The sequence below is a fragment of the Tachypleus tridentatus genome, chromosome 13, assembly GCF_004210375.1.
Source record: "Tachypleus tridentatus isolate NWPU-2018 chromosome 13, ASM421037v1, whole genome shotgun sequence".
NCBI lineage: Eukaryota > Metazoa > Arthropoda > Merostomata > Xiphosura > Limulidae > Tachypleus > Tachypleus tridentatus.
In genome coordinates, this window is record NC_134837.1 from 222,270,267 (window position 1) to 222,287,980 (window position 17,714).

Here is a 17,714-nt window from a genome sequence, read left to right on the forward strand (position 1 = left end):
AGGCAGGAGACCACTACAAATGAGAATACTGTGGGAAATGTGAAAATATGTTGCACAGCAGAAACTTCCTGGCTGAAGAAACATGTGAGAATCTCTATCTTAGGAATGTTTCTCAAATTTTTCTCAATGATAACTCCTTGTGAGGAATTCAAAGTAGCATATGAAACACCCTCTATTGATATATCCCCAATGGCCTTTGAATTAAGGAAGAGTTCTCTGTGTTCTGATGCCCCCAGAAGTTTGACTTTAGAGAGCCAGCAAACCCTTTAACTCCTTCTAAATGATAAACAGGGTCATTTGCCCAAAAAGTTTGTTAGAAAAAGAATGCAGATTGAAAAACAAGGTACAGAACAAAATGAGGTAATGACTGCTTGTTAGTCTTCCAAAATGTGGTCACTTTCCTATCAATAACTTTTTTTTTTCTTTTTTTATGAGGTCCATAATAAATGAAGAAAATTTTGTGAAGGACCCAAGAATGACTAAGGTCAGAGCCAGCCAAGCCAAGTTGCACAAATTTGATGAACAGAAAGATGTCACAGATATTTTCTTGAAGGGATATGAAAAATTTGTTCACAGCCAGGACTGGGACAAAGGCAAATGTGCAGTCTATTTTATTGCCCTTCTCACAGTAAAAAGCCTATAAGTGTATGCTGGCATGACATCAGAAGATGTCATGGACCACAAAAAATAAAAGTGGTCTTGCTGAAACACTATGAACTTACCTAGGAAGGTTTCTGTTGGCAGTTCACAGATGTGAAACCTGCATTGAAGAAATTGTATTTCAATTTGTGGCATGACTACAGTGATACTTCACAAGGTCGAGGGACTGGCATGTTTACTGATACATGATCACATGGCCCACTGACATGTCACTGTACCTAAAAGTGAGAGAACCAAAAGACATAGACAAGAAAGGTATATGGAAACCCATGGAGGGAATAAAACTGGCAAGTCCAAGAATAACCAATTAAAGTTGAAACATGGAGTGGCTCATCAGAAGCAAAATACCACCAAAGGTGATAAGAACTCAATAGACATAAGGCAGAAAAGATGCTATATTTGTGACAAAATGAGGCACACTGTGAATGAGTGCAAATGTTTTACCTAAAAGTAACAGAAGAACTCTCAACATAAAGTAGTTGGAGCTACCTACAAAGATGGTGACTATCAGCACGGATGCTGTTACTAGAAGAAACAACACATCAGGTTCACTACAATAAAGAAGTGTTATCTCTATTATTGAAGAATAGTGTATAACTGATGATAAGTTCAAGTTAGCAAACTTGTCAATAGTACCAATGGTGAATGGAGTATGTGACAAATATCAAGAGGTGCCAACAAACCACAACATATTGGTAATTGAAAGTCCTACAGGGCAGTAGATATAGCAGTGAGAACCAATATAGTAGCTAAGGTACATCTATATGCATTGTTTGATGTCACACTAAGAGAGTTTTCCACAGCTAGAATTCAGGTGGACCCTGTATACTGTGTGGGAAGCCTTAAAGCCATGTGTATGAAGGCACCAATCTATGACTTCATGATTGAAAATATACCAGGCAGTAGAAGTTTGGAAAAATCACACAGAAAGGAGAGTGATGGGGAATATGCAGTCACCAAAAGAGCTCAAAAGAAGAAGAGCATGCAATTCATCATTAAGTGACATCTTAAATGAAGGTCTACAGAAACTGAAGGAAGTGCAAAAGAAAGGTTTTTCACCACAGAAATGTGGAACAGTATCAGAAAGAAAATGGACTTACAGAATAGAGGACCATATGGGAGGGCTAAATCAAATCTCTCAAAGCAGTACCAGGAAATCCATGATGACAAAAAACCCACTTGAAGTAAAAAATCCTCTTTGCTAACATTGTTTTGTACTTTATTTTAATTAAGGTTTCAGTACTAATGCCAGCCTTCTTTAGAATAAAGAACCAGAAAATGGTGATCTTGCCATAGAGGATAAAGTCTTACAATGTGGAAATATGGCATTCAAGGATGTTAACATAAGTAAAGAACTGACTGGGAAGCAAAACACAGACGTACAAGAGTTACAGTCCCAGTATGCAGGTGTCTTTACAGATAGACCAGGCAAAACAGACCTTATACAATGCAACATTATGACAATGACCAGGAATTCAGTTAAGGTAAGCTTTACCAAACAAGAGACCAAAAGAGGAACTGCAAATGTTGGTGCAGACTCTCTGAGGAGACTTTGTGTATGAACTGGAAACATTATTTGCATATAGCATGAAAAAATGTTGTAAATATTTTTCTTGAAGATGGGCTTATTGTTAGATATACATGATTGTTTCATGTAAAATTATGATTTAGATAGTAAATTTAGTACTATGCTTTATAAACCTATTTTTTAGAAGTGATAATTTATTGCAGATTTTATCATGTAACTGTTTATGAATAATTTATTATGTAGTTCAGTTACTGTGAATTGATGTCACATAACTAAAACCTTCTAAGTGTTTCACATTATTTTATTGAGTATTGTCACATCACAATATCTTGTAGTGTGTATAAAGTTCTAGACCTTCTAAGTGTTTTGCATTGTTTCTTTGATAATTGTAACATCACAATATCTCACAGTGTATAAAGTTCTAGATGTCAGTTAGGCAATATATATTCAGTCAACCAAGTTAGTGAAAGTGGATACCAATACCATTGAGAGATATAGTCAAATAGACCTACACTGTGTTTATATTTGTAAAAAACAACTAGTATGGGTAGAGAAAAAAGGTCAAAACATTGTTTGCTCCTCTACATAGTGCTTTCTCTACCCATACCAGCCATTTTTACATATATAATTTTCTCTACAAGTGGCTTTTCTCATTATTATGGATTACTACACTTTTTGTAAGTCTACTCATAAGGTGAGTATAGTGGCAACTTTTAAAGTGTAGTATTCATAGATTGTATTTTAATAACAGAATAAAGAAGAATAATTCTTGTCTATTTGGTTCTAAAGTGTGGAACTGTAATGTAAAAGAGAATTATATAAAGCTCCGGATACAACTGTGGTGATTAACTGTGTAAAGAACATTTGTATGTATGTTTGACTTGTACTGAAGTTATTATATTCCTATAATGAAAATATATTTCCAATAGGTACTTACCTCCTCTTAAATGTATAGCTGTTCTCATTCAATTCTGCCCTCTATATGAAAAAATATTTTGTATCCTATTAGCCTCAAGCTCCTACATACCCCAGGATCAGTGTAGTTCACTGTATCTTGTATGTAAATCATCATGCAACAATCTTCTACCAACAGCAGTACAACAAATCCTTCCAATGCACACAAGTTCTTCTATTCAATTCTACCAAACTATTATTTCACGATCAGGCAAAAAGAAAGCATCAGTTTTAACTGGGGAGGAAGGAAAGAAGTGTGAGGGAGGCAAGTCCTTATTGTATATATATTTTCAGTATTGAAAAATAACAACTTCCAATAAGGTACTTTATATCCTCTCACATATATAACTAAAATCCCATGAAGGCCTGGTTAAAGGGAAATAAACAAGTATTCTTTGAAAATGTCCAAATAATGCCCAACAAGTATGATCCTCACTGGGAAGTGAACAAATGTGGGTGACTGCACCACTTCTGTACCAGGTATTCTCAGAGCCAAGTGTAGAAATTTGTGCTGCATGCAAGGGCAAAGTGTGGGAGAATCACAATAAAAAAGGAAGTAAAAAACCAGATGGGTACAAAATCGAATCACAACATATGCAAATTTCAATCCAGGTGAGAACAGCTGTAGAAGAACCATACACAGTAAAGAATGTGGGAAAAACAAAAATGGATGTGCCCCAAGATAAGGAGTGACTAGGACATATCAGACTGTATGCAGCTAGTCAATTCCAAAAACAAGAGACATTTGGAATAACACTTCTGACCCGCAGTAAAAGGGTTCACACTGTCTTCACCTAAAGAGGAGTTGAACAAAAGTACATATTTTTCAAACCAAATTATGAAATGGTGGACGGGTGCAAATCTGCAAACACAACTATACATCCAGGAACCTGATATCTAAATGATGGCAGGAAGAGATGTGATAATGCAGTAGTTCATGTGAAACCAAACCCAATGTAACTGGACTCCTACTGCAAAACAGTAGTCTCACATGGAGTGCTAGAGGGAGAAACTTTGCCAAAAATAATGTCATCATCTCACAGGACTTCACATAAGTTGGAGTGGATGTACTTAGCACATCAACCTTCAGGACCTATTGCATGGAGGTGGAGAATATGTGGTAAAACTGTGAAACTTGAGTTTGGATGAGGAATCAGAACCAACATGTGTAAGAGTTTAAGTTGATTGGTCCATCTTTAATCTAAATTCACTCACTGAAAACTGACACCTAAATGATGATAGGATGAACAATATAAATTGGAGACATGAACTGCAATGTGATAGATCTACTTTAAACTAACATCATCCTCTAGACAGGACCACACAAAAGCTGGAATGCAACACAAACGTCCAGTTCCAACTGCATAAAAGTAGAATGCCTCTTTAAAGAATACACAATCTCGCCCTTCAGATAGAACTGCAAAGAAGATGGGTGCAGCATCAACATTCAGGACCCACAATACAGAGATGGAGTATTTGGTGTGAAATATGTGCAACATAATCTTCCAGATAAAACCTCACAGACACTGAAGACAACATCGATCTTTGTAACCCACTGCATGGAGATGGAGTGCATGACTGGAGGAACAAATGCCATCTACACCAGTAGAACAACACTGCCCTACTCTATACTAAATGGAAGTAATCACATGAAGAAGGAATACTTCAAGGTCCACTATCCAAGTGGCTCAGAACGAGAAAGTGTCAAGGATTCCCACACTCTACTAAAAAACAAGGAAAGAACAAATACAATGCAGAATCCAGAAAAATATTGACACCAGAGACAGTGCAATGGGTGACAATGAAAACCCTATTTTGAAAAGTAGACCACACCTTATTTATTCGATGAAAGGAATGACAAGGATGGGCAACTATCCCCTTTTGCTTTACCCATGTAGGCTGATGGATTAGTATAATCTGGAATGAGCATATTAATGAACAAATAGTGTACATTACTGGCTAAAGGTGTACATCTTAGTTGTACAGTGCAGAATTAAAAAACAGTATGCCTGGATAGATATGTTTGTTTTGTTATAGCAAAGCCACATAGAGCTATCTGCTGTGTGCACTAAGAAGTATTCTAAACCTAAATTGAAAGTATAAAATATATAGAAAAAATAAGTTACCCAATCATAGCCACACTGAAGGATGGCCAAAGGTGGTACTCCAACAAGGAAAAATAGCTACCTAATGAAAACAGTGGAAGATAAACATACAAAGTGTTGTCCACATGGTCAACTGAAGAATTTCATTTAGGGATGAGATGCTATGGAAAAGGTAAGGTGTCTTATATGACACATTTATACTTGTAACAGGTGTCAAGAAATAGGATATAAGGAAGAATATGCCAATCTAGTCAGATGCTGATCCCAACTTGTAACAGTAAAGAAGAAAGGTCTTGTACAGATGGTTGCTGCTAAGGGATGAAAAGACAAAACCAAAAACCACAGAAGGAGGCCATAAAGGCAATTTAACAACAAAGAGCAAATACAAAACATAGAAATATATCCAGATCAGTGGAGCACTAAAGATGTGAAATGAAAGGAGTTGGTATTGTGGAGAAAAATAAATGTTCCTCATGTCCCATCAAAGTTGTGGGTAGGAAAATATTCTGATAAAGAAGAACATACGTGTATGGAACAGTGTGTGTAAAATATTGATGGCAAAGATACCAGACTATCAATGGTCATAGGGAAGAAGGAATCATAAATAAGTTGTAAGGGATAAATGAAACATGTCAGAAAAGGTTCAAATGGAGGGAGTAAGAAGATTGCATTTCAATTCAGAAGATCACTCACCTAATGAGAAGATCTATGTATCTGGAAAGAATGCAATAAAAGGGGGATGACAGAGGAGAAAAATACCAAATGATACCAGAAGAAAATGGAATATGTTGGATAAGGCTGCAGAATAACCAGATATAGAAGAGACAAAAGCTCCATGATTGAACAGCCAGGTGAGGAAGCCTATAATTTAATGGTCCAGTTATATTTATGAAACTCGCAACAGGGAGGTTAAATAGTCTGAGCTAAAAGGGATTCAACATACCTTGATTATCTGCAACACTTTGCTAGGGACTTGATAAATGCCAAATGTGAAGTCATGGGATGTGAGGGTGGGATGTAGGATCAGTGATGGAGGTTGATGGAGTAGGGATAGGAAGAGACACTGGGGGTATAGGTAAGAGCTGAATCAGATAAGGAAACCAAGGAGCAATCAACACGGACTGACATGGAGTGATATAGATGACCAAAATAACCCAGAGGATTCAGATAGGAGAGTAAACATAAAGGTACTAGTTGGTCCAGCCCTGACTGAAAGCAAATACAACCAGAATCTGAAGATAATGAAACAGAGACCAAAAAGGAAGTTATTTGGAGTTGAGAAAAGTGGAAACAGGATCTTGAATAAAAATACCCCACAAACTGCAGAGCCATCTAAAAATCTGGAGATAGAAAGAACACTCCATAGGATAAACCTTGTCAGGTCTGGAAAGGTGATTAGCCACATGGTTAAAAACACCTGAAATACAACACATAAGGAGCTAAACCAGAGCATGTTGGCCCAATGTAGGAGTTCAAATATTCGACCATAAAAGGAATGGGTGCTCCCTTGGTGATTGATTTAACCCTCAATGCAGATCAGATAGAAGGGAAGGAGGAAGGGTTATTAAAGAGTCCAAGGGATCTCGAGCAAGATTACATTGGTTGTGTATAGTTTACAGAAAAGAAGACTTCTGTGCCAAACTCAATGGGATAAGGACATCTTCTTCCATAGAAGCTCAAATCCAAAAAAGTGATAAAACCTCATGTGCAGAGAGGGAGCAGTAAAATCATGAAGGAATGAAAACTCTATCATAAGGAGATGAAGTGAAAAAGGTTGGGCCCAGTGGATATATCCAAATGTTTAAGGTATTATGTAGTCAAAAGGAAAACTTCTCCAACTTCAAAATCCAACTATCATGACATGCTTCTCTCAGTAGTAGATTTGTATGTTGAGAAGACTTCAGTTACAAATTAGCTAAAATGAGCCAGTCGTTCATGTAGTGGTGCAAATGCAAATCTTAAACATAAAGAAATCAGGCAAAACTTTTGACCACCTAACAAAATTCATACAGTACCAAAGAAATCCTTAATGACATGACAATCTGATACATGACCACATTGTAGATAAACCTAAGATAACACCTGAACTGATGAGAAACAGGAATATGGAGATAAGCATTTGAGATGTCTACCTTGGTCATTCACAGTCCTGGAAACAAAAAAGCCCACTTCAGTGTGAGAAAGGACTCCATGATAAAATGGAGAAGATTAAAAATTTGGTTTAGGCAGGACAAAACAGTCATAGGAATTCAGTCCTCAATTTTCTTAAGAATTACAAAAAGCCTGAAGGAAAAACCAGGGGAAGGCAGGTTGGCAGGTTCAATAGCTCTCTCTGACAGAAGAGTCTGCACAGCCTTGTACAGAAATATAGTAACGAGGAGGATATTGATACAGGACACAATGTGGGTAGGGAAAAACTCTGGCCATTCAAGGACTTCTAGCAAATTTCCATCACAGGGGAATAAAATCAGCAAAACAACCCCATTGGACCAGAAACTACTGATAGTCATTTCAACTGCTGGCAATAATGGATACAATGTCAAAACACAGGATAAAGTGACAAATCACTAGCAGCAGGAATTGGTAAAAAACAGTAAGGTACAGTACAAGAAATGGTTATGGGGAAGGGCATGGGATCAAAATAAGTAAAACAAGCAATCAAATACAAAAGGGTTGAATGTTGTCTTGTAAATTTCAAAGACTCAGGAATATTTCCATGAACACATCAATGCAGAAAAGGAGTCAACTGTAAATCATAAAGATAAGTTGAAGATAAACAAACCTGCAACAAGACATTATCCCTCCTAATAAGATTACAACAGCAAAGAAACCAAGTCTGAAGAAATAGGGTTAAGGAAGACAATCATGCCAATGTGAAAATGGTTGATCAGTGTGATGATGAGCCAAAGCATAATGATCAGAAGCCCATGAAGAACAACACAACATGCTACTACCACCAGCCCTCAATAGAGAAATGAAATGCTCAACATGAACAATGATGTTAGGTAGAAAGAGGAAAACAACACACTCTAAGGATGGGTATCATGTAACAAAAAAGGAACATGATCATGTAAAATCAGTAAAATGGAACACTTAAGTAACCATATCTACTTTGGTAGAGGTAAAAAACTAAAAGAATCCTCCTCATTTTGAAAAGATTCAGATGATTAAGAAGGAATCTAAACACTGTTCAGAGAAGAAAACTGACTCATATAACAATCAATCACCCAACAAATGATAGTTTTAAAATCCTCAGTCAAGATCCTTCCAGCCTCAAGCTCATGTAAATAGCAGGTGAAGTAGCGAGAAGAATATCATAAGTTGTAACATGAACTTCAGAATTCATCATAAACTATGAAGAATTTGAAAAGTAGGAAAAAAGAAAAATATCAATAAACAGAAGTTACCATGGCAAAATATTACAGAAATCAAAGTGTATCAGTTAAATCACTACTTTGTACATTACATAAATGAACATGTAAAGAAATGGCAATCAAAAATGTCTTTAATACATCACTATCTTATGAAAAGTAACAGTTTGGTAGAATCAAACAGATATAGTCACATGCATCAGAAAGGTGTTTTACACTCCTACTGGTGGACAGTTTTTGTAGTGAACCATGTCGATTGTAGGGTACATGAGAGTTCAAGGCTTGTGCTATGCAAAAAAATCTTTGCATATAAAAGCAGCAGTACTGAACGATAATAACTACAACTGTGCAAGGAGGTAAGATGCCAAACCAGAATAATTATTTTTAAACAAGTAGACTGTGTGGTGTCTGTTGAAATTTATCAACAACAAGTTACAGGATGTACTGTAAAGAATTCTGCCTGTCACACATACATAATAACTTGACAGCACTATTATATTCTCTTTCCTTTGAATTTTCTTTTCAACATCACGAGTCACGAGACTACTGAATGAGGATGGTCGAAAAATGGCCATGTCTGACCTTCACTTCGACCATACCACAAGATCAAATATATATTGATCACCAATCAGACTGAATTTCCTAAAATTATGTTTCAATTTTCCAGATATCATCACCAACTTGCATGATACTCATTATCATTCCAAGCCTTAATATTTATTTTAGCACTTTATCCTAAATTTATATACCTGTTTACATTCAAAAGTTTTTACAACAAATGCTATTTTGGATCACTTTACAACTTCAATAAATGTCATTCATAAGCAGTTATTTAATAAACTTACAAGTAAAAAGTAAACATGTCAAATAAGTACATTTTTGACTTATATTGCTTAAACAATTTGCAGGGAACTATCTATTTTCTCAGACATAACCACAACAAAAAAGGTCACAGAGAAAATTAAAAATGATAGTAGTTTTCGATGCTTTGATGACTGAAAACATTTTTAGAGAGTGATAAGTTTCAGTGCTTGTCACACTCATACATTAAAAAGATGTAAGCAAGGCTTTCAAGAGAATTACACTAACTAGCATTTGTATAAAAAACAAAAATTAATTACATAACATAATTCTTGGAAGGTCCAATAACATAATACTTCTGAAAATACATCACCATATCTAGGTGCTTTTATTAATTCTTTAAATTTATTTAAAATTTACATATACAATTAAAAACTCTAAGATCAGGTACTCTACAGTTATGTAAAATAAATGATGTATTTATGAAGTTGCATTGGTACACCAATATAAGTTGTACATACACATGTTTACACATACACTACAAAAATAAACAATTATTACATTTAAACACCTGTTACTATTGCAAGATGTCAACCAACTGATGACCATCAATATCTCAGCTTGGCCTATTAACATTATGCTGGACTTTACCTGTAACTGTTCTTCTAATTTCTCAACTTTGTCTTCATGTTTCCTCTTCAGTTCATTTAGTAGCCTGTAGGAAAAGGAATCTAAATCTGTTTTTGTTGAATTTTCATGCAAAGCTACTCAAGAACAACCTGTCCTAGCCAATCCCTAAGTTTAAAGCTACAAACTAAAAGAAGAAGAGAGCTAGTCAAAAAACACCCACCACCAACAAATTCTTGGGTTACTCTTTTCCAAGTTAACAATGAGTTGGCCAATACTTTATAATGTCCTCATGGTTGAAAAGCATACAAGTCTGGTGACATGTTTTGATTGCATGACCAGCAGATTGTGAGTTGAGTACCCAAATCATCTACATAAGTACTAATGAAAGAATACAAACCCTTAACAGTTAATCTAGTGAATATCATTAACTGAAAAAAAATCAGAGTTAATTCTACCAGACAAAGTATCACTCAATAGCATGTAATTTTGAAAACAGTGAACTCAACTCAGGCAAGATTTAGTTAGAATTATGTATCTTCTATAATAATTTTTTCCTTAAACATATGCAGGGCAAAAGATAAAGCATAATAAATAAACAAAAGATACCAATTTCATGCAATAAAGGCACAGCTTGTCAAAAGCAATGCTTCTGAGCACAATGATGTATTTCAAACACCAAAAAGAGGTAAATGAATGTCTTAATCTAAGAAATTGTTTGACTCACCATCTTACCCTAACTTTCTGTTACAGTGTATGAGACTAGAGTGCTAAATACATGGATGATAATTGCCTTAGTCAATAAAAGATAGAAGCATAAAGTAGATGCCAGTGTACATCAATCCACTTGTAACAGTTAAACACAGTAACATGAATTCTGGCTTTCATTGTTTAACATGCAATAAACTCTTGCTAGAAGAAGGTTTCAGTAATTCTATTTCCTGATGTAAAATATTTCTTTGAAACTTCAGTAAGAAACAAAAACTGTAGGCAGAGAAGTCTGTATAAAGTGCTAATTCCAGCTTAATGCATTAAAAAAACAATCCTTGTAGAACAATCAGAAGAACTGTAAATTCCAGAAGTTACACTCACAATGTTGTTACATATACTGAAGGACAGCTTTTTATATTTAACTATACAGCCTCTTACTACAACTTGTGTAGTTTTTGAACTTTATTATTTACACATAGGAAATAAATATAATTTTTCACCTTCATTACTTTAAGTTGAGAAAAAAAAAGTCTTGAAGTTCAAAAAAGTTGTAACAATTAGCTGCTTGCTGAGATTAAAAGCAGAAAAATGAACATAAATGGTAATATGATGTATGAAGGATTAGCAAAAATACAGATGAAAATGAAAGGTCACAACTGTTATCTATATAGTGATCACAAAGCCAGTTAATACACAATATGCAGACATACCTTGCTTAGTTACCTAGATGCTTCAGAAATGACAGAAATAAGCTGTTTGCCAAATTTCTTATAATTTTCTGAAGATCTCCAAAATAGTTTGAGATCCCCATTAAATGAAAGAATACAGAAGCTATTTCTGCTGTAACTTTTGTTTTAGACTACAAGCAAGTAGTCACTGAGAATGCGAAAAGAAAAAAAAATGCAAGCAAGAAAAGGTATTATGAAGAACTATAAACAATGGTTGCAAAGTCCTGGCAGACAATGTGTTTAATGATCCAAGATATAACACTGAAGAGGCTGAAAAGATAGCAATCACATTCAATGAATACATGGACATCAGTGACATCTGTCAATATTCTGTGTGTGCATCTTTTAAAAAGGATAATTTATTTTAGGAATTGTTTGATCTCCTACCTGTGACCAATCCTACTTGCTACAAAGAACTGTATAGCACTGTTTCAATTTTCTTGAAATACCAGAGAAGAGAATAATCTTTACATGTACAGATAGTGCACAAGCTATGATGGGTACAAACAAGGAATTCATACAAGAAATGAAAAAAAGTAATTCCCTCATTACTTCATACCAATATACTATCCATCAATCTGTCCTCTTTTTTTTAAACTAAGTGAAAGTTTTGTAAAGGCAATGCCCAAAGTTGTAAAATGTGTGACTTTCATTAGGCCCTTTTTTTAGGAGGTTGAAGTTAAATGTTTAAATTAATATAAAGTGGCTCAAGGCAAGTCTGAATGATTGATGAAATTGTACCACTGTTGTCTGATCAAATGTCAAAAACAGCAAAAGAATTCCATTGTTTAATGCAATATTAATAAATGCTATAGATAATTTATTTCCATATGGAGATATTTCAACATTTGAATACTCTGAATATAACACTTCAAAACAAATGAAAATTAAATACTGACCTCTAGCAAAGTGTGAGAGCTTTCAAGTAAAAGTCTATTAAGGAAGACATGCAGTGAATCAGCTTATTATATTTCTGATGCTGAAAATAATTCAAACAAACAGTTTTCAAATGATCACGGCAATCTTTCCACATTTAATTCTTTTCTGGGCAAACTCCATAGGAAATTCAGTAAAGATTTTGAAGAGTTAAAAAAAAAACACCTTTATCTTATAACAGAAATTCCATTCTTTGTTGAACAAAGAGAATCATGGAATACTACAGTAAATGATGTCTTCCCTTGGATAGATAAAAGAAAATTTCAGGATTTGGAAAATCTCTATGCAAGTAATGTTTTAAAGGAGAAATTGAATGAATGAAATTGAACTGCTTTGGTGTAATCTGGATTTAATTCACCTAATGTAAAGAAAACGCGAAGGTTGGCATTGGTAATAAGAAAAATATTTTGCCAATGGACAAAAAAGTGCACTTTTTCCACTAATTGTCAATTGTCAAACCCTAACATAATAAATTTACAAGCATTGAGCAAAGAAACCAATAACTTTTGACAGCATATTTATTTTTAAATACTAGATTCATAAAAAGCAGGGAACAATTTTGCAAACAGCTCAGTCTTATGATTTTATTTCTCAACATGCAAATACCAATTACAGAGTAATTAAAAATATAGTTCTCGTTTACATTTTTAAGTAAAGCACTTTTATACCTCATTCCCATTACTACATCACAAAAACAATTATTATTTTGTAAAAAACCTTTTTTATCTTACAACCATATTAACAAGGAACAACAATGCAAGCAAAAACCAACTGCTAGTTTACTTTTCCATTTACACTACCTTTCATTCACTGGCTATAATAGGGACTTACATTGTTGTACAATGAAGCACCATAGAGTTAATAGGATAGATAAATGGTTCTTATCATATTTTTAATGTATGCTTAGTTTAAATAAAAATTTCTCAAAACATTATTATTAAATTTTCTTACAAAAATATAACATTTAAAAGTCTTAATACCAAATCTTTAAGTCAAGTAGTGAAAATTCAACAAATTTATTAGGTTAATGGAGATCAGCTAAATTATGAAACCCTAAAAACTGGGTATTGAGTAGTGGGTTGTGTGAAGCTTAACAAGAGAAACAGTTTGCCACTTTATTTTCAGTAAAGTAAGTGGTAAGTCATGTATTTCTCTTGATCATATTTACCCAATCCCAGTAATCATTCTGACCTACACTTGTCCATAACACCCTCCTCCACCTCATCATTCTCTTGGGAACTTCATCAGGCCTGTCCAAGTAGCAAATTCTTGATCAAGAATGTGCAACATCCTCCAGGGTGTAGGCTGAATAGCAATTTTTAAAAGTACTTGTGGGCCACATTGCATGAAGCAAAATTGTATCTAACAATTTATATTTTAATATACATTTTAACTTCTTAAATTTATAAGGTAATAATAATAATAATAAAAAATTGTGATTTCCCTAGTGGGAGGAATGTGATATTTCTGGCATCCCCTGTTCTCTAATTCATCCATAACCTCTCCAATAAGTACAAAGTTTAATGTAAATTACTTGCTATAATACTGTCATAATTCCAACAAATTATACTTTTCTCAGCTTTCAATCTTGTTTGTTTAGAGAGCCATCAAATAGAAAGTCAGACCCATTTTGCCATACTCACATATCACATCCTCTCTTCAGGAGTTCTTAATAGCTCTCTTACATTTAATACTATATTACTTACAGCCAATAAAAAGCCAAGGTATTCATCTATCAAATGACATATTATATTACACTGATTTCTAAACACAGAATTGTCAATTTCTCCTTTTAGTATAAGCTTTGCCCCCAAAAGCAAAGATATGACTATCTTGGATGAGTTTGTAGAAATTCTTGTTGCACAGTTAGAAAGTCAGAACAATTATAATAGGTATAGAACACTGTTTGCTTTTTGCATGTTATTATTTTATTTTTTGGTGCATTATTTAATAAAATAAAAACTACTCAGTTCACAACTAGTATGGTTAAGTGTCATCAACAATGATGAGCAAATAAAAAAAAGTAACTAAAATGTTAAAATAGGAAACTCTTCAGATTAGTTGAAGCTAGATTATGCAATATAAATTATAATAATAACATAATAAAAAACTGAGTTTGTAGACAGCTCACAAGCTGGATTTGATTATATTTTAAGAATGGGCTAGATAAAACCACCTCACAGGCAGTGTATGTTGCACTTGATGGTTTGAAAGGATTCAACCCAGTTTTGTGTGCATGCTTGGAAGAAAGCTATTGGCCATTTCCAGAAATCTTTTCATTTGGTTTACCTCTTTTACAGTTACTGGTATTCCATTACAAATACATCTACATCAACTACCTTTGCAACAAGTAAAGCACCTTCTGACCTAGCACTTCAGTTATATGAGCTAACAAGCTACAAGTAAGCAACAAGCAATTGGACTTGTATGTTATACAATCAAGTTGCAAAAGAGAATTTAAATATGTTTGTGTGAATTTTTATTAGAGATTATAAGGTGAAATGCTCATGATTACAGAATAGTTTGTGGTAAAAATTTTCCTCACATTTACTCTGACACAATTACTATATCTTCCTCACTTTAACAACATTTCTGAAACCTGGCACACAGTTGGATTCAATATAAGGTAATTCTGGAATAACTTCAGTGTAAATGTTCCACTACTGGAAATTGGCAACAAGCAGTCACCTAGCAAAGCCACTTTAACTCAGCAACTCAGTGTTAAATACATCTGTGAAAAAAAACAATACAAACTTGAGTTCAAAAGGGAGAAAAAAATGGAATCAGTTTGAAATATATAATTGACATATTTTGGCTGAAAACAAATGAATAAACAAAAAACATCACCATAACAATAAACAAAATGGAGGGTGTGCTTGGAATTTAGAATTAATAAAAACAACACTGAAATAAACCAAAAATAAAGAAAAATGGGAAGGAGAAAAAGTGGTTTGTTTTTATTTATAAGTAACCTTTGATTTAAGCTGGTACAAAGAATGTTAAAGAGCATTAAAAAAATAATTTAGTTAAGAAAGCTGATGATGGATACTCATTTCAAGTGCTTTTATCATTCAAATGGTAGCAAAAATACTGATCTTCACACTAGATTATGAGAACTACCCACTTCATATTTGCAAGAAGACTTGAATTATATTAGCAGTAAAGAATAGATAGAAGAAATTGTGTCCTGCCTTATCTTGAGTTCATCACTCTTTATTAATAACCTATTTCAATCAATTACAAGCATTCAAAGGATAACAAAACTTAAGCTAAACAGCTGAAGATTGCCTGCAGTTGACTTTCCCACAACACCAAAATAGTTTTATAAAAACATAAAAAAAATGGAATTAGTTTTGTATTTTTTCACAAATTAAAAGTAATATATCAAAGTTTTTCTTAGAATTTGTGGTATAAAGGTTGTGATCATTAACTAAAACTTTATACTTAAAACTAAAGATGCCCACCATCATGAATATAAATAAGTAGTGTGTAGTTCTCTGCAAAATATTTATCACAGATTTGTAACTATTTTTTCTGTAAAAACATAATACTTCAACAAATGATTTTCAAACCCTTAGACCTTCTATGTTTTGACATAAACAAATGCTGCTTTTAATGTATGCTCATTGGACAGTAATCTCATGAAAAGAGAAAAATGGATAGATTTAACACTTTCAAACTTATTGGGACCAAAATAAACATTTCAATTGTCTTTCTGTGTGCTTTCTCACCAATTCAAGTGTGAAAACTTACTATCATGTTTCCACAATGTTGATTTGTTTATGTTGGCATGATGGTACCAGATGAAGTGTTAACCTGAACAAATGGAAAAGCTTCAGTCTTAAACATTATATATTAAATGAAGAAGTACAAATGAGATTTAAGACAAATGTGCAATAACTTTGTTCTAGAGCTTATGTCTTTGAATTATGGTACTTTGTTTTTAGATAATCTGTATAGTAGTGAATAATTTGTTGGTCAAGCAGTTTACAGACACACTAAGACTTGAAGTGGTTTTAACCAACCTGTCATAACATCAAGGCCAGATTTTCAAAATATTGCTGTTAAATACAACTGACACTACTTCATCAATGCTCAAAACTAAGCATTTTATTATAAAGTAGTTTTGTAAATACAATGCAACACTGACCTGACTGGCAAACTGTGAACATATTCACAAGTTCACTAGTATTTATTTATGGCATAACCCTTGTTGTATGGCCATTTCTAACTCGATCAAGCTGTACATCATGAAACATACCACTGGTACACAACGTTGTAATCTAAACTAAATGATGCCTAGGCAACCAATAAGTAAGTGGAATTACTTCAGTAAGCAAAGGAACACAACAATGCAGATACTTACCTTTTTGGAAATTTTAATTTCTCAAAGTTTTCAACATGTTACGAAATATATGTATTCAGACTGGGAAACTGTCAAATGTGTGGGTACATTGATACATTTCATATTTATATTACATGTTTTTCCACTTAACACAATTATTGCTCAAGATGTAAATTTGAATTCTGTACTTTACAGCATTCTAGTTGTATAAAATCAAGTTTCAGAGTTTTGGATTAGAGAAAGAATTAAAGTGTTCTACATTTCATAAGCTGATAATTGGATCATGTAATGTAATATAATGTAGAGATTAAGTATGTTATATTAAAACAATATTGGAGCTTCACCACATTGTTTGCTACAGTTTATGATAGCCCTACAGCATAATAGTTTCAATTACAAAAGGTATTGTTGTAAGGCTGTCATTGTCAAAAGTACACCCCCTGCATGCTTTTCATAAACTATCTAATTTAACAACTTATCACCACACAAATCAACAGACAAGATATCTGTAGCATTAGTAGTATGTCTTCACATAAAATAGCATGAATATCCATTTTATTCTTTAACTCTATGGTGCATGAACTGTAGTGCATATCCCTTTCCCTGAAGTGCAAAACTACGCATATAGTAGCATATAAATGATATCTGAAAGTACAAAATTGAAAATAAAGAAGTTTTAAAAATTACCATACAAATATAACTACTATTATGTAATATAGTAACAGTAATTAACGTGAGAAAATTACATGTACAGTATAATCACAAATAAGTTATATTTAACTCTATGGTGCATGAACTGTAGTGCATGTCCCTTTCCCTGAAGTGCAAAACTACGCATATAGTAGCATATAAATGATATCTGAAAGTACAAAATTGAAAATAAAGAAGTTTTAAAAATTACCATACAAATATAACTACTATTATGTAATATAGTAACAGTAATTAACG

At 33.6% G+C, this 17,714-nt stretch overlaps 1 protein-coding gene across 1 annotated transcript in view; it reads right to left on the minus strand.

Moving 5' to 3' along the window:
- LOC143237040 (centrosomal protein of 89 kDa-like) overlaps positions 1-17,714 on the minus strand; it is a 113,946-nt gene that overhangs the window by 17,046 nt on the left and 79,186 nt on the right. Inside the window, exon 12 of the mRNA XM_076475876.1 lies at positions 10,071-10,134. Coding sequence (XP_076331991.1) covers positions 10,071-10,134 — 64 coding nt within the window. The remainder of the gene's footprint in view (positions 1-10,070; positions 10,135-17,714) is intronic.